A 22011-nucleotide genomic window follows, 5' to 3' on the forward strand; every position below is an offset into this window, starting at 1 on the left:
AATTTGAGTTTGTGATTCCAATTCATGCCACATACATGATCCTAGTGATGTATCTTTACTACAAGGTTCTGGGGCAACAGGCAAGGTGAGGCACACCCACTTTTGAGGAGTCCATTCGGTACAACCTCTAGTGTCCAATAGCTTCCCTCCCTCCCCAGCCCACTGGCTCGAGGTCCAGGGTAGCCAAAAGGATCCCATGTGTAATATGGGGAGTGGGTTAACCTTCAATACCTTTGCCTCCAGGGACTGTTGGTGTGCAATTTTGACAACAATTTCTCCCATTAACAAGTCTGGTTTACAATAGTGGAAACATGTTGCATCCATTCATATTGATAAGTGTCAAACAATGATCTCTTTCTTTTTTGACAAATGCATCAAACCCTTAATATTTCCCAATATGACCCAGAACATTTTGTGTTCCAAAGTAGCTAGTGCAAGTATCTGCATTTCAGTGCATCCCATAGCTATGGCTGTGTAGTATCCTATTTCTAATATATTTTTTTTCTTATGGATAAGCCACGTGGTAGTATTAAGCCATTACTAAAGATTCCATCGGCCTTTTAGGTTACCCAGACCAATTTGGACCAAGTCTACATTGGCATGTACTTGTTTTTGTATCAGGCTGTCCTGTAGCTGGGACAGAAAGCTTAATTTATTTTTAAGTTCCTGCAGGTCTTCAGTATTTTTTTTTTTAAACACACAACAGTGCTAGCAACAACACAAAACACAAGACAAAACATAGAACACAGAACACAATTTCTATTGTGACAGTAGATTCATGGTATTGGGTTGCTTTTCAGCTGGCAGCTTTTCCTGATTTTCTGAAAGACAAAAAGAACATGTTTCTACCCCTTTTGGGGTGGCAGATTATTGCTTAAAATATTTCTTTTACAAATACCCTTGCTGATTGCAGGCAAAACAGAGAAATTGCCCCCATATTTTCCTGTTTTTGTTCTATAGGCAGGCCAGGTTTCAAAGGCTTTTATCTTTTAAGGGTTATGGGGAAATTATCCCACTGTTTAGTCATTAAATCCCTGAGTTTTCCTTCTTATACAGCAGACCAAGTTTATAATGTTTTTCCTGCTGTGTTAAGCTTTAAGTTTTATTTACAGGTAATAACTGAGAAGCATCATTACCATACGACCTTAAAGGATTTTTCCAAAAATCATACACACTATATGTTGTTACAGGGATACTTATTATCATTAAATTTATTAAAATTATCTTGTTATCCCATGCCTTTTATTTAGACAATTTGTTTGCTGACCAGGTATGTCCTTTATCTGCAGCTCCTTTGTGCTGCTAGTTCTTTCCTTCCTTTATCATTTAGATAATTTGCATTTTCACAGAAACTTCCTGCTTTTGGATTTAAAGCCATCAGCAGCTCAGAGACTCTGTCTTAAAAGGGACACAATCAACTTTCACCAGAGTTTTGATTACTTTTAACTTCTGCTTCCAAAACACACAGCAATCTGAAAAAGAAAACCCAACCTATTGTGGCTCCCTTTGGAGCCCTAATAGCATTTTAATTAAGTAGCATGGTATGTTTGCATTTCTTTTGCCCCTTCTACAATATATCCTGCACATGTTCTGGGGCAAATGCACATTCCTTCCATAGTTTAACTTCTATAACATTATCCAGATCCATTTTTACATAAGGTGTCACTATTTCTTTTTTTTGCTTACAGAGTTTTCATGTACCTTTATCAAAGTGACAGTCTGATTACTCAGAGCCATTTTAAGACTCAGTGTTTCTAACATTGCTTCTTTTTGTTTTGTGCACTTCACCCCTGCTGTTGCTTCAGAGAGGCACTGTCTTTTTTTTAATTTTTTTTTTTTTACTACAACTCTCATCTGCTATTTTGTTACAAAAACAAACAAACAAAAAGAATCCAAAATTTTTTTTTATATTCTCCTGATTTTGACTGCCCTGCTGCAGCCACAACTTAAAAACATTTTAAATTTTGTAAAGCATTGAGTTACCTTTTAAGGGTTAAATGCCAAATCCCAAAGCCAAACAACACTAATTACCTGTGTCTAGCAAAAAGGTCTGTCAGTTTTGCAACTTTGAATTAAAGAGTCAAATGGATTTTTAGTGGCATTATTTAAAACAAAAACAAAACTAACTGGTCCTTAGAACTTTACATATTTACACACACACAGACAGATACATACACATTTTCTTTTCCTTAACATCCCTTCCACACTGCTCTGTTTTTTACATCTTACATTCCCTTTATACATTTGAGGCAGTTAAGTTCCAATAGAACCCTCTTATGTTCTTTTAGCAAATTTGACTAAATTGTCCAGTCAAATGATTTTAATCAGATAGTTTATTTTTGCCTGGCTAATTTACAGACATTCCTTTGGAAAAGGGCCCATTTTTCTTTCAGAATGGCTGCAAAGAAACCAAGAATGCTCTAACACTTTTCCTTTTTAACATTTTCGGTTAAAAGTTGTTTGGGTGAAATACAAAGTTTAACTGCTTAATTCCCTCCAGCCTCTGCAGAGTTAACTTTTTTTTTTTTTTTTTACTCTCTTTTCTCTTTGTAATTATGCCTGGGGGTGCCGTACATAGGACCTTCTACCCCTTTACCTGCCTCCCTCCAGCCTCTGCAGAGTTAACTTTTTCACTCTTTTTGTATTCCTGGAGTGCCTCTTTCACTATTTTCAGCTGGCTTTGGGTATTTGTAGCCAGCACCTTCCAATTGTCTGCTCCCTTTTCCATTTGTGCCTTTTCCTCTTTACATGAAGACAAGCGGAGGGAAGAATCCTTACATGCCTCCCACAACAACCAAATTGCTGCTGCATCTCTTTTGGCAGCACTAGAAGGTTTGTATATGAGGATATACTGAGCCAATCTATCCTCTAGGTCCGAAATAGTGCAGACATCAGCTAGGGCTTGTTTAGTCCAAGGACTGTGCCCAAATTTTTGAAGGATTTGTTTAAAAGGTGTAATTTCTTTAACAAAAGGTGAGGTTGGAGTTCCTTCTGACTCCATTCCTCCCTCTAGTACTGGCTTACCCTGTTTTCTTTTAAACATCTTAACATGGATATTTCAATCTCTTTGTCACTGCTGGTATTACTTAGCAAGTGACACAGCCTAGATTCTGAAATCATAGCTTAATCTATGCGTTTTTCCCCTGCTACCTTCCCGGAGGCCAGCAGGTCCCCTGCTACCTTCCCAGAGGCCAGCAGGTCCAGTTAACCTATTTCTCCCTGCTACCTTCTCGGAGGCCAGCAGGTCTGGTTAACCTGTTTCTCCCTGCTACCTTCTCGGAGGCCAGCAGGTCCGGTTAACCTGTTCTTCCCTGCTACCTTCTCGGAGGCCAGCAGGTCCCCTGCTACCTTCTCGGAGGCCAGCAGGTCTGGTTTAATCTGTTTTCCCTGCTACCTTCTCGGAGGCCAGCAGGTCTGGTTTAATCTGTTTTCCCTACTACCTTCTCGGAGGCCAGCAGGTCTGGTTTAATCTGTTTTCCCTACTACCTTCTCGGAGGCCAGCAGGTCCCCTGCTACCTTCTCGGAGGCCAGCAGGTCTGGTTTAATCTGTTTTTCCTGCTACCTTCTCGGAGGCCAGCAGGTCCCCTGCTACCTTCTCGGAGGCCAGCAGGTCTGGTTTAATCTGTTTTTCCTGCTACCTTCTCGGAGGCCAGCAGGTCTGGTTTAATCTGTTTTTCCTGCTACCTTCTCGGAGGCCAGCAGGTTCCCTGCTACCTTCTCGGAGGCCAGCAGGTCTGGTTAACCTAATAGAAATGCCTAGCTCAATAGAGCTGGCGGTGTGCACACCAATATTTACAATAACTGAGGTTTTTTACCAATATTCCCCCTTTCGCAATTCTCCACCAAAATGTTGTACCAATAAAATAAAAACCAGCAGGATCTTATTAAAGGGAAAAAGGCAAAATACCACATTTATTGTGAATACAGAAAGAATCATAGTAAGCAGTTAGTTATAGCTATAACATGCCATTCAATCTCATATTTAGTCACACATTCATTCATACAAACACACACACACACACACAGGTTCTGCAAGGTTGTTATCATAGTTACCAGCCTTAGAGTTGCTCATGCCAAGCCACTGGCCAGGTGGCCTGGACATGAGGAGGGAGCAGGGCCTTGTCAGATGCTCATCTGATGCTCCTGGAAGTTGGTTTGCAGAATCAGACCCCAAAGTTCTCACTTTTTAGAGTCTATTTTTATAGGAATTTCTTCCTATGCCAGTCTATGGGAATTGCTTCATCATGCTGTTGCTGAATCAATCAGCAGATAGCACATTCCTGACAGCTCCAAGATGTTATCTTGTTCTTTGGTTCTCCCATTCTTGAGGCTGTTGGGTGGATTCCAGTCTGCCCTCCGGGGGGGGGTCCTCTGGTTATTTCCACTTGACGCCTTCTTCAGCCGATGGACACTGGATTCTTAGGCTGGCACCTCCCTGATCATTCAGTTATTATCCACACCAAGCATCCATCCACATACATCCTCTATCTCTATTTTAATCACAATGGTTAATACAACAAAAGGGCGGGGAGTCTCTGGGTGCTGTTTCTGTTGTTAGAGTATTGCTTTGAGTCTCTCTCTCTGTGAATTGCTTTGAGAACAGACTCTGTCTTAGAATGTACTAACACAATTAGCAGCTTGCAAGTTTCACACATAGAGGGAGAGAAACAATACCAAAAACCAAGAGACCTCTTAATTAGTAATATCCTGGAATTTAAACTCTGGGGAATCAAACTTATTTGTGATTTTAATACAGAACTTCTTTAATATGATCCAACATGGTCCTTCTTGAACCTGATGTTCAGAGGTCCTAAGTGCCTCCAGTTTTCAGTGACTTCCACTGAGTCTATGGGCATTCAGCATCTCTGAATATCTAGCACAAGGTATTTCAAGTTTGGCACCTAATATCTGATCCCTTTTGAAAATGCTGGTTATACTAGTTTCATCTATTGATCTGGTGTCAGTGACAAAGGACCCCTCCTCCTATCTCTCCTCCCGTCCCCCATGAAAGCAAATCCTTCAGGTGATTAGAGTCAGAAACTCAAGACTCCTGGGTTCTGTTCCTGACACTTCCACTGGTTCATTGTGTGGCCTGTGGTAAGTCTCATAATTTCTGTCTCTCTTCCTTGTTCTGAAAAATGGGGACCCTACTTGTGAAACACTTTGAGAACCTCCTATGAAAGGTGCTAAGTACAAAGCATCATTATCATTAAAATGAAGCCAAATGCATAATTATAAAAGTGATGGTTATATCATCCCCATGCTGCCTGTTAGGAAAATGATGAAGGCCAGTTTCATATTCAGATAGAGAAAGCTGTTTTTACATATTTGCTCTTGCATGTACAACCAACCATGGATTTTTTAAGCCATGTCACACAGCTATGCACTTGTACGTATAGTACAGTCATTATCTTTGGCCCAGCATTTGTCCTGATACCTGCTGTAGTTCACTCATAGAATAGTGACTTTTTTCTCTCTCATTTCTCCCTTTGCAAACCTTTATTTAATGATACTGAGTGGGTTTAATCTCCTAGAGACAGTCTGCCAAGCTTTGTATTGCTGTCAAGGAAATGAAGATGCAGTAAAATGTTTTTGCCTGATTTGCACTCCTGTGTTGAGGAAATGCTTTTTTTTTAAATACTTTGAGAAAAGTCAGCTATAATCACTGACCAGGGCAGAGGAAATATGCATTCTTGGCTACTATCCCAGAAGCTGAATAAGTTGTAAATGATAGTGACAGTTGCTAGTTCAGAAAATTTGATCCCACTGGGTTTATTTCACTCAAAAATGTTATTATTAAGAGCCTGCTTGTCGCTTAATGGAAGCATTAGCACTCTGAACTGGCACTGGATAAGTGTTCTGTTCTACAAGACTGGTTACGTTTTCCACAGGAAATTGTTTTATAAATCATCATGGAAGCTTAAACTTATTTTAAGGCCTGAGGATGATACACAGTGTAGCAATTTGAAACAGGTCTTGAGAAAAACATGACATTAGCAACACTCCAGAGCTGCCAAAACCGGACAGGGAAACAATAGAAAGGATAAAAAGTATATATCCTGATGGGAGATGTACCATCTCTGAACCTTCATCATCTGCCTTCATCCATTGGAAGCAAACAGTCTGCACCTTGGGCCCAATCCAGTTTGAGGTTGAGGGCTCTAAGCTTCTATTGAAGCCACCTCACAAGAGGCACTTAGCATCTCACAGGATCTCCCCACAATGCAGATTTTTCAGATCTTAAGACCTAAGACTAAAGCTAGTCAGGTACCTGGGGGAGTAGGAGGGCTACTGCAGAAAAGTTTGAAAAAATGGGGGAGGAAACACTATTGTCATTTAAAAAAACCCAAAAACTCTAAAATCAAAAACTTTTTGGTTTTTGTTTTATTGACAAAAGTTGAGATTTTCCCCTGGAAACCAGATACTTTCAGTGCAAAATTTAGTTTACTCAAAAACCCTGTTTTCCATCAAAAACAGTAGTAATGGAAAATTTTTGACCAGCCCTAACAAAAATGATTTCACAAGCAATAGATGGGGTTTTTTGTTCATGGAAACTGCAGGTTCTGGGCACTTGGATTTTAGAGTGCTAAAGGCGATTGGGGTTAGGGGAGTTACTAGACACGCTAGCCCTAGAGGTTTAACTGAAACTGGTTTAACACCCCTTTTTTTAAAACCCAATAACTGGGAAGCTCTTTGACAAATGCAATCCGTATCTTACAATCTCCAGGCTAACGGTCCAGATTGTGGTGCACCATATCTGCCTGTGCCATCGATTTAGATTTTTAAAGCCAGAAGAGACCATTTTGATCATCTAATCAGAGCTACTGCATAACACCCATGGGGCTTCCTTGGATTAATTCCTGCTTCAAATCCAAGAGCTGTAATTGAGCTAGAGCATCCCTTTTAGAAAACATCCAATCTTGATTTTAAAAATTCTGGAATCCACCATAGCCCTTGATAAATTGTCCCAGTGGTTCCTTACCCTAACTGTTAAAAATCTGCTCTTTACTTCTAGTCTGAATTTGTTTAGCTTCAGTGGCACCAAGTCAAATGCCTTACTAGACGCATCTAGACAGACATGGTGGATGAAGTATCATTTATTGGACCAGCTTCTGTCAACACTATTACCTTTGTCAACCTAGGTTGTAATCTTATCAACTATGATATCAAGCTAGGTTGACATGATCTATTTTCCATAAACCCATGTTGATTGGCATTCATTATATTGCTCTCCTTTCATTCTTTGTTAATTGAGTCCCATATCAGCCATTCAATTATTTTACTTGGGATCAATGTAGTCTGATAGATCTATAATAATTCAAGTCACCTTGGTTACCCTTTGAAGCTATTTGTCAAAACATTAGCTTTCTTCCAATCCTCTGGAACTTCCCCAGTTTTAAGAGATATTAAAAATCAACATTAGTGGTCCAGCTTGCTCCTGAGCCAGCTCATTTAAAAACTCTTGGATGCAGCTTAACTGGACCTGCTGATTTGAAAATGTCTAACTTTAATAGTTACTGTCTAGCATTTCCTTAGCTACTGTTGGAGTGGAAAATATTTCATCTTCAATTGATATGAATATATCATCTGGCTTTTTCTCAAATATTCTAGTTAGAATATAAATATTTATTGAACATTTCTGCCTTTTCTGCATTACAATTGTCAGTTCTACTAGTTCCAGCTAGCAATGGACCAATACCATTGTTAGGGTTCCATTTATTCATGCTACATGATACACTGAAAATTTCCTTCTGACTGTCCTTAACTCTGTTGGCAATAGATTCTCCCTGTGTCCCTGTGTCCTTTTGCATCCCTTATTGGTTTTCTACAGTTTCTATCTTATAATTTTATTCATTGCTATCAACTTCTTTTTTCATTTGTTATATTGTTTTTAATTTTTATTTTTGCTTTCACTACCTCTAAGCCAGCCTGTTTTTTAATTATTATGGCCTTTTTTCCCAATTCTGGAATTGTGGCTTTTTGAGTATCTAGTAAAATGTTCTTAAACAGCTCTCAATTATCATTCATATTTTTCTGTTTAAATTCTTTCTCCCATTTGATTTGGCTCATAATTATTTTCAGCTTTGTGAAATTTGCCCTTTTATAGCGACAGTTCTCTACTAGGGGTACGCATAAATTAAAATGTCATACAGACAATGACTTGTTTATACTGATCTATGTACTGAAATGTAAGTACAATATTTATATACCAACTGATTTATTTTATAATTATATGGTAGAAATGAGAAAGTAAGCAATTTTTCAGTAATAGTGTGTGGTGACACTTTTGTATTTTTATGTCTGATTTTGTAAGCAAGTAGCTTTTAAGTGAGGTGAAACTTGTGGGTATGCAAAACAAATCAGACTTCTGAAAGGGGTTCAGTAGTCTGGAAAGATTGAGAGACACTGATTTAAAGTACCAAGTATATATATTACTGGTTGGGGATTTATTCTGTTTGCACATAATAAATGTAATCAAGTCATGATCACTTTCACCTAAGCAAGCACTAACTTTTAATTCTGTGATCACTTCCTCTTTATCTGTCAAGAGGTTTAATGTTGAATTCTCTCCCATGTTGGATGCAACACTTTTGGAGTTAAAAAATTGTCATCTATAATATTCCAGGTTGGGGGAGGGGGAGGGAATTGTACTGGCAGCCTGAGACCTCCAGCACATATCATTCAGGTTAAAGTCCTCCATGATAATGCAACTTTGTTTTCCTACACATTTTAGATAGGTGCTTAAAGAGCCAGTCATCCTGTTCCCTATTGTGATTTGGTGCTCAGCAGCAGACACCAACTAGTATCCCATCTTGTTTTTTATATGAAGCACAAGATTATTTGCTTCTGAGTTGTCAGTGACTTGGAAACAGGTAATAACATTTTTTATGAGTGCCACTTCCTGTCCCCTTTATTCCACTCATATGACTCTTTCCACCCAGTTTCAGTAATACCAACTAGATCAAATTAATGCTCATAAATGAGCAATTCCAATTCCTCTTGTTTATTGCCCAGGCTTCTGGCTTTGGGATATAGGCCATATAAAAAATTTCTTCTCTTCAGTGGTTGATTAATTTTGTTCTTGACATCAGGATTTTCTACCACATGAGCTTTCATTTGTTCCTACTTTTCATCCTCCTGTTTTGTTGTTAGTTTAATGCCCTCCTGGATATTCTACCCAGACTGTCCTCTAGAACAGTGGTTTCCAAACTTTTTGGATCGCGCACCCCCAGGGCCAGCTTTAGGGAAGCACCAAAAAAAAAAAAAAAAAAGAGCTGCCAGCGGCGTGCTGCCGAAGACGGAGCGGGGAGAGCCATGCCGCTGAAGAATCAAAGGTCCGGGAGCACTGCTGCCGCCGTGCCAGCAGTGCTCCTTCAGCGGCGCTCCTCCTGCCGCACCCCCAGGGATAGTCTTGCACACCCCCTGGGGTGCACGCACCCCACTTTGGAGACCACTGCTCTAGAACAGTGGGTCTCAAACTTTTTTACTGGCAAGCCCCTTTCACATCGCAACCACATTGCAACACCCCCTAATAAACTAAACACACTTTTTAATATATTTAACACCATTATAAATGCTGGAGGCAAGCGGGGTTTGGGGTGGAGGTTGACAGCTCACGACCCCCCATGTGATGACCTCGCGATCCCCTGAGGGGTCCCAACCCCCAGTTTGAGAACCCCTGCTCTAGATGGTTGGTTCTTCTTCTGAATGTAGGCCATCCAAACTATACAGCCCCTTCTGGTCCATCTTCTATGGGTAATGTTCCACCAAATCAAAACTTTCCCCCTTATAGCCAGCGCTTTGTTTCCAGAACCTTCACATGACCCTAGAACTGGATTTGAATGTTGCCACCTTAATTTATCTCAAACAGAGAGATGAGAAGAATGCAGACTTATTCTGGAGTTCATATGACATCAGCAGAATATAAGCAAGGTACTGAGACCTGAGGTTGTTCCATTGTTTCCATCACAGTACTGAATGTAGAACTGTACCGAGAAAGAAAACCTTTCACATTCTCTAAATTCCCCTGTTTGCTGCTCCTATTCACCGGCTGAGTTCGCTGGCAACTGACTTCTGTACTAAGCCTTGCTACTTAACTCTACTCTCTCGCTACCAGCGGGGATGAACCACTCAATACACTTCAAATACAGGGCTGATGATAGACCCAAAGGTCCCAATCACGCAGTCCTCATGGAAACACAAACAGACATGTCTCAACTGGCCTTTCAGGGATCCAGAAATGTTCTGCAGCTGCATAGGACCTACTCGGCCAAATTAAGCACTGCTATTAACAGGCCTTCCCCCAGTGAGGTCAGTGCAGTTCCATCTGTCTTATTCCAGGACTGAACTTGGCTCACTGAACAGATATTTCTGGGAATATGGACATTCCCTCCTTCCCTCCTCCCCCTCCCCCCCCCCAAAAAAAACCCCACAAAAAACACAAAAAAAACAGGACTTGACAGGACAGGACTTGTCCTACAGATAACTAGCAAGTACTAATGCAGAGTCCAGCCCTGGATCTTAACCATCCCAGGGAATGGAAGTCCACATGTCATTTCAGAACTTGAGCATGATGCTAAGGCTCCATCAACCTCAGGTCTCAGTACCTTGCTTATATTCTGCTGATGTCATATGAACTCCAGAATAAGTTTCCATTCTTCTCATCTCTCTGTTCGAGATAAATTAAGGTGGCAACATTCAAATCCAGTTCTAGGGTCTTGATTCAGTATAGCACAAAGATTGAAGCCATTGCAAATTTCTGAATCAGAGCTTGAATATAAGATGCCCCTGAATTCCATAGGTCTTGGTTTGTAACTCCACCCTCCACAACACCATAATTATGAATGAATCAGTTACTTTATTGTATACACTGTATTCTGGAATAAATTCTTCTCTGTTTCACTGGTATAAATCCAGATCAAAACCACTGAAATCAGCTGAGTTTTTCCAGATTTATATGAGTGTATCTGAAGGCAGGATTTGGACTTACACACACAAGACAGTGTTAAGACATCGCAGTGTTCCTTGCTGAGAGACTAATGAAATCTTCCAGCATCAGAGAAGCATTCTAACCTGGCTGACCTTGTCATCCATTCATGTGCATAGCTCTGTAGTCTGGTTTACAGCCAGAACCAGAACGAAAAGTCTCTTTAATTAAAATTTCTAAAGAACAGCTCGGTAGACTGAGCCTTGGGTTAGTGGTTTTGAAGAACTCCTGGAGGTCAACTGCAGTACACTGGAAAGGGGCTCTAGAAATCATAGTTGTGACAATATTGAACTAAATCGCTACTGCTATGTTACTCCATAACTGAAGCTGCTCTGATTGTGTTTTTAAAGACATATTACCACCCTGTGTATACTTAGCTTTATTGCAAAGAGAAAGGAAAATATGACACTACTACTAGGAAATGCATCTAATTTTTTTTTATTGAGGTACATTGAGGGTTTTGAGTTTGAACTTGTGCTGTGTGTTGCTTTCTATCCATCCCACCTCTGTAAATGTGTCCCTGTCAAGTTAGGCTTCCAGAGTTGTTCATCCATGATAACATGGTGAAAACCTTTTTAAAGGGCAGTACTCTCCCTCCTGAGAATAGCATCACTATGCCCCAAGTACTGACATTTAACACACATTTTGAGTAGTTGGGTTTCTCTGTGGAGGCGAAGAGAAAGAATCTTTTTCCAGGCCATTTCATGGCCATTACTAAACAGTGTAGCCTAGTGTATAAAAGCACTGGACTGGGAGTCAGGAGACCTGGGTGTCACCGGCCTTCTGGGTGACCTTAAGCATGTCACTTCTCTGTGCCTCAATTTCCCCATCTGTAAAATGGGAGTAATGATACTGACCTCCTTGGTAAAGTGCTTGGAGATCTGCAGATAAAAAGTGCCATATAAGCGTTAGTTATTATTACTACTGTCCTGAGGCTGCAGAAGCTTCCTAGTGTAGTGGTGAATCCACCAGCTCTGTTCCTGCACCTCCCCTGGCCCATGCATGATTGACAGGGAACGAGGAGCAATGCAGTGTACAAGGAGACCCTGCAGAGCATGACTCTATGCCTCTCAAAATCTTGTCCCTTCCCATCCCACTCCCAACCCACACAGTCTGTGGCCCTCTGTTGAAAAAGGACAGGGGGTTGAACAAGACAGAGCACCTCTTGAACCTCTTTATTAACTATGCCATCAAAAAGCTAGACACAGTGATGGACCAGACTATGGCTCCACTATAGCTCTGGTAGCTTCTTGGTTTGTGGAGTTGTGTACTGTTTAGTGGCAAATAAGTTAACATGCTGTCCTGTAGTCTAGCCACAGTAGACAATACCAGACCCACCCAATGCTGAATATTAGTCACCTAAAGGATCTAACCAATAATGACCTCCTGAGATTGCCCCAAATAAAAACTTCTCCACATTCAGCAGAACTGCCAGAACATTCCCACCAGCCTCAAACACGCACACAACACGAAGCAGAGAAGAGAACAGGGAACAGTTTTCCCTGCCATATCTCCAGTGGCTTAGTGAAATTGTACCTGGGATGAATCCGTCCCATGGTTTCTTGACTGACCTGCAGAAAGAGGAAAGGCAATGTAACATCCGACACAGCTTTTCCTAGAAGATCCTCCTACCAGCAGGTAGAAAAATAGTGCCGTACTGCGGTGTTCTGGGTCTCCATGCTGGCAGTCATTAATGACCAAGGCCCCAGTTCAGCAAAGCACTTTAGCACCTGTTTGAGCAAAATAGGACTTCAGCACATGCTTAAGTACTTTTTTGAAGAAGTAAATTAGCCACTACAATTAAATGCATGCAATTTGCATATGGACACCCCTCATCTGAGGCTCAACAACGAGTTAGATCCAAACTGAAACAGCAGATCTCAAAACCTTCTGCCACTGAACTCTCAATATCCAAGGCTAAGCTTTCTACTTGGGCCGATCTCTGAGAGGTCAAACTCCTTCTGTATATAGACAGGTCCAAGTTTTGAAAGAGTTCAGATCTGAATCTCAGCTTCCTTCCCCAGGACTATATTTAGGAGGGAGGGATAGCTTAATAGTTTGAGCATTAGCCTGCTAAACCCAGGCTTGTGAGTTCAATCCTTGAAGGGGCCATTTAGGTATCTGGGGCAAAAATAAGGGATATTACTTGGTCCTGCTGTGAAAGCAGGGGACTGGACTTGATGACCTTCTAAGGTCCCTTCCAGTTCTATGAGACAGGTATATCTCCATATATTTATTTAGATAAACTATTGTTTTGTGCTGTGAATTACCTTCCTGTCACACACTGATTGAAACTGGAAAGGGAACTCCCTGATGCAGAAGGTTGGCAAGTCAAATACTGTGTCTGGATTTTAAAAAGGGTTGAATAGTTTTGTGGCCAGCACTGCTTCTCACTATCTTTCTATGAGGGTCATTTCTAAAACAATTGAAGATATTAGAGCTTACAGTAAAACGCCCTATTTTAAGTATAGGGAATATTTCTCAAACCAGTAGAAACTTTCAACATGGCATACACTTCTTAATCCTGGCATCCATTCATCATTTGGTACCTGATCCCTTTAGTTGTTGGGCATTCTAAGAGAAGTATAATCCAACCTTATGCTTCATGGTATAAACTGATTACCACAGAGTCAGGAAGGGATTTCCCTTTCACATACAGCACTGTGTGGTTGGCACAGTTCACCTTCTTCTGAAACATCCATATTTGGATAAAGGGCATGATGGACCAGTGATCAGATCCATCCCTTCCCACTTTTCTCCATTAAAATGGGCTCTTTGAAAAAATATCTTATATAACAACATGTGTTGATACATCTTAATCTCTTTTTTCTTTGCAGTACCTTCCACATAAGAATCTGAAGATGTTGGTGTAAGCCACTATTATCAGAAATGACTTGACATCAGTCCTGCCTCTCTGAATCTCAGGCACTTTGGGGGCTTTTGTCCTCTTATTATGGCTTCTTAGAACTTGGCAACAAGGACTGGAATCATTCTGGCCCATGGGGGAAAGACTCATCACTGATCTACAAGACCTTTGGGATGTCTACGTTTTTATCTTCAGTGTTGTCCAACAATGGCATTCTGGAAAAGCGTGGTTGACTGAGTTTTTTTAAACAAAGAGAATACTATTAAATGTATTTCCCTGTAGTTTTTATATTTATGAAAATTTAATATTGTTCTTCAAAGCAAAAAAGAAAGACAGATATAAGCTACAGTGACTTTCCCAGAGGTTATTAACTGAAAGAAAGCACTGGCCTTAAAATAACAAGATGCCTCCACCATTGTGTTACACAGCTGGGGATCATGCATGGAAATCATTTGATTAAAATTTGCAGTCAAGGTCAAGTTCAGGGTGTTGAAGACACCCACATACTGGGTTTGCCATCTAAGCCAGAGAAATGCCAGGTTGCTGGGTTTGGTGCTTAACCCGCAACCAATAGTTTATGGGTTGTCATGTCCCGTATGAAGCTTGAAGTATCTGCCTTTTGTACGACATCTGCATAAGTGATTCACTTCTTCCCAAGACCAACTTTAACTTGTGTCTTTGTTCTTCAAGTAGGTCTTTCCTTTTCTCATGTCTTGGGCGGATACTGTTGGATAGAAGAATACTGTCATCTGTAGCCCCAAGAAGCACAGCACCAGTACCAAGGACACAAAAAAGACATTTTTTAAACCAGCTATGCAATTTTTCTCATAAAATGCATGAATGCAGCTCTGTATTTCTCTCTCCTATCCCTCCTGAAAATCAGCTTTGTCATTCCTTTTTTAAATTCCACTATTGGTTAGGTACTGGAGCATGACGACAATCATACTTGTATACCTGTTCTAACAGTCAATAGAAGGGCTCTGTCATTTACATGGCTTCTGTATCAAAGTCAACTACAATTAAAACAGCTGACTGATTTATCATGCTTTGAGGATTTTTGTCCTGAGCTATAATATGAACATTAATTCCCTTTTCTGTCAGTATTTTCCTCCAATCAGTGTAATCTTAAATCTTTCAGGGAATGTGTGACTGTCCGAAATTTCTGTTGCATATTGACCTAAAGAGCTCCTTAAAGAAGAGAGGTGGGGGGTAAAATGTTCAAAAATACCTAAGTGAGTTAGGAGCATGATCTCTGGTATAGTGGTATAGAGTAACTCCATTGGAATAAATTCAGATTTACATCAATATACCTGAGGTTAACCTCTGTGCCTGGCCTGAGGAAAGCAGATGATCCTCTGCTGCAGTGCTTCCATTCCTGCTTTGCCTCTTCTTATTTCTTTTATTTAGACATTTGCTGCTGTATGTTCTTCTGCTGCTTGATAGTCACAATTTCCTCTGTGTCAGCAGGTGTATGATGCTACAGTCATCTGACTTCTCTGACACTTCTTGGAACTCCAGGACTATATCCTACACATGGCTCCTGTCATCCGGAACCAGGCTCATACTCCCACTTCCTGTTGGCTGGCTCATCATGTCATTATGCATGCTAGAAGCATTGATGACACACTACCACTGGATGGCATCATAACACTATCGCCTGTCCTTTCTCAGAACAGAATTCTTCTAGCGGGTCATTATTTAAACATTCCTCTGACATGTATGATGTCCCTGTGGTCTGTATGAGACTACATTAAAAGAGGAAAATTGTTGTTTCAGCAGAGACACAGTACTACAGAGAGTTACATAGGAATACTGTACCTGATTAGGTCTGTGCTCCACCTAGTCAAGTATCTTGCCTCTTGATACTGGCCAGTACCAGGTGCTTTGAAGGCAAGTGCAAGAAAACTTATACTAGACAATTTTATAGAAAAATTTGTCCACAGGAGAAGTATTTTTCTAACCTTCTGACATTTAGAGGTTGGGTTATGCCCCAATACATGAGGATTTATATCATACGATTATCCATACATAGAATTAATGTAAATGAGGGGGAGGGTTAGGTTCCAGGGAATTTTTTTTTTGCCAGATAAAAGACATTATATACATATACAGTATAATTTTTAAACAATTTAAAACAATGTAATACTGTACTCAGCAATGATGATTGTGAAGCTTGGTTGAGGTGGTGGAGTCAGAGGGTGAAAGAGGGTGGATCATCCGACTGCTCCTCTTGCTGTTCTTTCCAAAGTGCTGGGGGGGTGCTCAACCCCCAGCTCTGCCCCAGGCCCACCCCCACTCCTCCCCTTCCCCCAAGACCCCGCCCCACTCCACCCCCACCTTGCCTCTTCCCGGCCCTGTTCCACCGCCTCCCGCCAAGCGCACCCTGTCCTCGCTCCTCCCCCTCCCCACCAGCCTCCTGAAACAGCTAATTGCTGCAGGCAGGAGGCACGTGGAGGGATGTGGGAGTTGCTGATCCGTGGGGCCACCGCCGAGCGGGAGGCACTGGTGGGGATGGGGGTGGAGGGCAGCTGATGGGGGGCTGTCGGCCCAGCCTGGTTCCAAACCCCCATGGCCAAACAATGTTATAAGCAAACATTACGCAACTTTAAATGAGTCTAACAGATCAGCGACGTCACAATGAAACAATGTTAACCGGGATGACATTAAGTGAGGAGTTACTGTAAATATATAATTTATTGTTGAATCTTATTAAGTTCTTGGCCACAATAATATCTAGTGGCAGTGCATTCTACAGGTTAATTATGCCAGTGTATGTGTGTGTAATTTTACCAATTTAAATATGTTAACTTTCACTCTCATTGGATGTCCCCTGATTCTTTTATTATGAGAAAGGGTAAGTACAAGCACCCATTTTTTCTTCTCTGCACCATTTGTTATTTTGTATGTATTTATCATGTCCCCTCTTACTTATTTCCTCTCTAAAGTCTGAGTCTTTCAGTCTTTCCTCATACACAAATCTTTGCAAGCCTCTCATAGTTTTTGTCATCTCTCTCTGACCCTTTTTATTTCTGCTATATCCTTTGAAGATATGGTGACTGAAACAAAACATATTATTCCAGGTGTGAGCAAACCATTGATTTGCATAATATTTTCAATATTTTCTATACTGTTCTTTACAAATCGTAATATCTTGGTTACCTTTGAACACTGCTGCACATTGAGTACAGGTCTTAATTAAGCTGTCTATAATGATCCACATGTCTTTGTCCTGCACTGTTACGGTTAATATAGAGCCTGCTAATGTGAAGGAGTAATTCAGATTAATCTTTTAGATGTGCATTATCCTGTGCATTGAATTTTATCTGCTTTGTGTTGCTTGTTCACCAACTGCATTAAGTCCCTCTGAAGTGCCTCACAGTCGTCACTGACCTAAATAAGTTTGTGTCATCTGCAAAATTTTTATTTCAGTGGGACTTAAGCACATGCTTAAAGTTATACATGCATAAGTACTGTCCTGAATAGGAATGCTTTCCAGAATTGGGGTCTTCTTGATGAAAGGGTCCATATCACATTACCTGTCCCCTGAGTAGCCAGAACCTCATGCAATATTTTTGCTTTTCTAGATTCTGGCTAGAGTAATATTGCAAGTAAAATATTTGAAACTCTGAAATATAAGTTAAAAATTCTTATAGTGTTATGCACAAAGCAAGAGTCACAGTAGCATGAAAGACCTGAATGAATTCAGATTTCAATGCCACCTGATATCCTGGAATAACAGAGGAGAAAGGAAGCCGGAGGTGTAGTTTTGTATGTCAGTGAAAATGTATAGTGGAAGGAATTGCACTTGTCAGCGCAAGAGAGCCATAATGAATCAATTTGGATTGAAATAACAGAAGGATTAGAGGACTTATAATGTTAGTGCACTATGCACCTTCTCTGCAGGACAGACAGTGGAATGAAATTTGATGATGAGATAAGGAAGGCATTAAAAGATAACAGGATTATGATTATTGGTGCTGCCCTTCAAAATATGTATGATAGAGACAGAAAGGAAGGGCACAGTGAAGCAGGGCTGAGCAAATGTCCTGCTTTTCCTCTCTGAATTTGGTTCCACTTATGTGTGTGCACGCAGTATTCATGGAGAGAGATAAATTACACTAAGTGACTATCAAATTCCCTCCAGTGGGGAAGAGGAGGAGACTGCTCTGGTTGGAATTTAAAGGGTATCAGTATTACAGGGTAAAGTGCCTATCTTTCTTCCGTTCTTATCTCTAAAAGAGCTCCTAACCTTTCCACAGTCTGGAAGAAGAGGAAGCCGAAGAGGGAGCTCCTGGCAAATTCACTACTGCCACCCCCTTCTCGACATGCCCCATGTTTGTGAGACTAGTGACAAGCCAACATTATGTTAGTTCAGGAGCTCCACAGAATACACTGGGGATCAGTCTGGACCACTGTGTTCATGTTTTCCTCAATCAATATCTGGTCAATAGATCCAGATATTCCCCTCAACATAAATAAATAGCTGCTTGTTATACACGTTTTATGTATGGGTAAATGGAGACAGTGAGTTGCCCAAAGCTACTTAGCAAGTCAGGGGTTGCCAGAAACAGAACACAAGCGTCTGGCCTCCCAATCTCACACTGTAACCTCTAGGCAATCCTATCTTTCATTCGGGTATGCTTTTGCATGTAAATATTTTGGGCCCGACTGGCTGCCTTTATGGTGTCTGCATAATTGAAATGTCCACTTCGGTGGCTGATTGTTTCCAGTTGTGATTTTATAGGAGTTTCAAAAATCTTAATTGTTTCTTTGTCAGAAAAGACTGAGGGCCTGATTGTGCAATCTTTACTCATATGACTCATGAAATTAGTCACATGGAAGACAATAGTAAATCTGTTGTTTACATTGTAAGTTTATTTGGAGCAGGAACCTGTCATCTATGTGTGTGTGTCTGTGGCTACAATAAAATAATGATATTAGGATCGAGCCCTGTAAGCAGGTTGCCTAGGCAACCCCCCCCACACACACACTCCCTTGTGCACCCAGCTGCAGCTCCTTATTGTTGGATGCTGCCCCTCCAGCTATGGCATGTTTGAATCCTACCCCTTCCAGGGTAGCAGAGTCCAAAATAAAAGGATAACAGTGAACTTAAAATCAGGGTCACCCGAGGATTAGTCAAGAGGACCTTGCCCTTCTACTCAGGGCTTGTCACTATGCAGTTAATCCTTTTAGTCAGTCTTCTTTGGCCTACACATGCCATCCACGGGGAGGTTCATTCAGGTACCACGTTGGCTCAGGCTCTTGTCTGGAACCAGGCTTCCCTCGTCAAGGAAGAAGCAGAGCTCTGCTCTCCTTCCTGGTCGGCCCTGAACTGGACTAGGTCTCCTTCTTTTAACTCCTCTCTCCATGGCAGTCATTTGTTGCAGGTGTAGCAGGATGGGGCTGACTGAATCCACAAGCTCTCCTCAATGCTCTCAGTGCCAGCATGGGATCTATCTACTCCATCCTGGACCCCTTATTCTCAATCTAGCACTTTCATTCCCTTTCTGTTATAGAAGCCAATCCAACCATTTAGGATGTAGGAAAAAATTTTCATAGTTATTAAATTCATCAGACTCAATTAAGGCTGAATATCAGGAGAGAGTTTCTAGCAGGGCCATCTGTTAGACTGAGAAATGGTCTCCTAGGCAAAGTGATGGAAGCCCCATCGTTTGGGACATGCAATAATGTAATGGACAGTGGACTGCAGGGAACAATCCCACTAGGGCAGAAGATGGGCAAGTAGGGCTTTTCCATCATGTGTTTATGAAAATAAGAGCTGCCTGCTATGACAGTGCTTCAAACACTGTCACAGGAGTTTGTTCTAAAACAGAACCACAAATATTAAATGATTATCAGCTCTTTGGGACAGGGCCTATCCTTTTGTTCTGTATTTGTACAGTGCCTAGCACAATGGGTCCTGGGCCATGCCTGGGGCTCCTAGGTGTTACCACAATACAAATAATAAATAATAACTCTTCAGTGAAGGAGACACCACCAGCCACCATAACACTAACAGTAAAGGACAGAGTGGAACTGCCCAATTGAAAGCCAGCATGAGTGAGTGCATTTTAGTATCTTCTGTAGATTATACAAATGTGTCGCTAACTCCTTCTTCCAGATCATGAAAGAAGATATTAGACAGGACCAGGACCAGCCCCGCTCCCTGTACTACCCACTAAGCCCCTCCCCACAATTTATCTTTGGCCTCTGCACCAGTAACTAATCCATGTGACTGTACCCCTACCTGAGCCAATTGGGACTAGTTCTGAGAGTGAGTTTTTGGGAGATAGTGTAACAAAGGCATCACTGAAGTCAAAACACATTGAGCCAAATTGGGCCAGTTAGGCCCTGAAACATGCTGGGGCTGATACCGAGCTGTATTCAGGTAGGGAGCTGCATTTCAGGCACAAGCTTCTCAGTGCACAGGGGCTTGCACATAGCCTACACCGTCTTTAGGTGGTGCAGCCTGCTTCCCCCAAGTCCCCTCCAGGGGGAGGAGGGTCAAGGTGGGAGCAATCCCTGCCCTCAGAGTATAGGAAGTGCTCCTCCCTCTTCCCCCGACACAAATGCCAGCCTCAGTTGGACCCATTACATTTGCTGCTTTCATTTTGGCCACTGATTTAATTGTTCTATCAAAGACAGTGATCAATGTCATCTGGGAAGATTAACACTGCAGAAACCCAGTGCTGCTTACAGTTCCACTATTCTCCAGGTGTCGAGTGGGTCATTTTTCTTTGAATAATTATCCTGTCATTTTTCTAGAACCAGAAGTCAGGCTTATGAGGCAAACATTGGCAGGCATCCCTTTCCTTTCCCCTTTTGAAAATTAATATGTTGTGCCTTCATTCTGGCTGGCCTTGATGGTGGATTCCAGGCTGCAGGTTCCCAGTGATGGAACGTCCACCTGCAGGGGAGGACACAAAGCAACTGGAGCTACTTAGGACAGCCCAAAGCGTGAGCAATACTGGGCAAGGAGGGTTTGGGCCAAGGCACCATGTCTCTTGGGCACTCTCCCCTAGCAAAGTTCCAAAAGACACCTGTCCTGAACTTAAAGCTGCACTCTACTAGCAGAGAGAACCTGTGGCGGGATGTCCATGATCCTTCTACCTGTCCTCATTCTGAATGACTCCCCTGGAACAGCTGCCCTGCCCCCCATAAGCTTGAGGGGGGGCACATTAGCCTCCACAGCACTCATGCTCCATTTTAGGATTTGGCAGCCTTTGCTAGACAGATGGATTTTAGTCATTCCTCCCATTATATTTACACCCAAGGGCCCTGGTCCAACTCCTCATAGAGCCAAAGAGTCTTACCAGTGACTCAGTGGGTTTTGGACAGGGCCCCAATCCTAATTTCTCAATATTTGTTTTGCTGAAATCCAATCCCCTGGTTCTGTTTTGTCCTGTGAACCCATTCACTTATTAACCCATTCCTGGCTATGCTGCCTCCTGTGAACCCATTCCTTGCTACACTGCCGCCTATTAACCCATTCCTGGCTATGCCACCTCCTGTGAACCATTCCTTACCACGCTGTCTCCTGGGAACCCCTTCCTTGCCACACTGCCTCCTGGGAACCCATTCCTCACCACATTGCCTCCGGGGAACCCCTTCCTCACCACGCTGCCTCTAGGGAACCCCTTCCTCACTATTCTGCATTCATATTGTATTGTAGTTCATAGCCACTACTTCTAAGCTTCTCTATTACACTCACATACTCAGGGAGTTCCTCCCTCTTATCAGTTTGAAATAGATCCAGTGGTTTCTCCTCTGTAAGGAAAAGAAAGCTAGAGGGTGACAGGGAACAAAGAAAAGTGGGAGTAAACAATAGTAAATGTGCTAAAATGCATGTCAGCTGCTATGTGGGGGAGTGAATTAAAACAAAAAAGACTTCAGCAGGAGCTACAAGTGCTCAGCATCTTGGAAAAGATGCTCAGCACCTTGCAGCATTGGGCCCAACAGAGTAATGGAAAAGTCTGGAATAGTTTCCAAGCAAATAATTCTCCATCGAGATGAATAAAAAGCAATTGCTCAGAGAAGGTCCATGCCCAGCCAGAGGGAATTTGTAACTGAGCTAACTTTCAGAGAGAAAAGGGTTGGGAGAGGCAACTGGCTAATAGAGGATTTTTTCATACAAGAGAGGTTATTAGACTCTTGATGT

At 41.7% G+C, this 22011-nt stretch overlaps 1 protein-coding gene across 3 annotated transcripts in view; it reads left to right on the forward strand.

The window, feature by feature from the left end:
• CIB2 (calcium and integrin binding family member 2) overlaps nucleotides 1–14891 on the forward strand; it is a 135646-nt gene extending 120755 nt beyond the window's left edge. For all 3 annotated transcript variants that reach the window (XM_073303557.1, XM_073303555.1, XM_073303556.1), the window contains one exon: nucleotides 13825–14891. In XM_073303557.1, coding sequence (XP_073159658.1) covers nucleotides 13825–13846 — 22 coding nt within the window. In that variant the 3' untranslated portion in view covers nucleotides 13847–14891. The remainder of the gene's footprint in view (nucleotides 1–13824) is intronic.
• Nucleotides 14892–22011: the final 7120 nt, after the last annotated feature.

This window comes from Lepidochelys kempii, chromosome 10 (assembly GCF_965140265.1).
Source record: "Lepidochelys kempii isolate rLepKem1 chromosome 10, rLepKem1.hap2, whole genome shotgun sequence".
NCBI classification, from domain to species: domain Eukaryota; kingdom Metazoa; phylum Chordata; order Testudines; family Cheloniidae; genus Lepidochelys; species Lepidochelys kempii.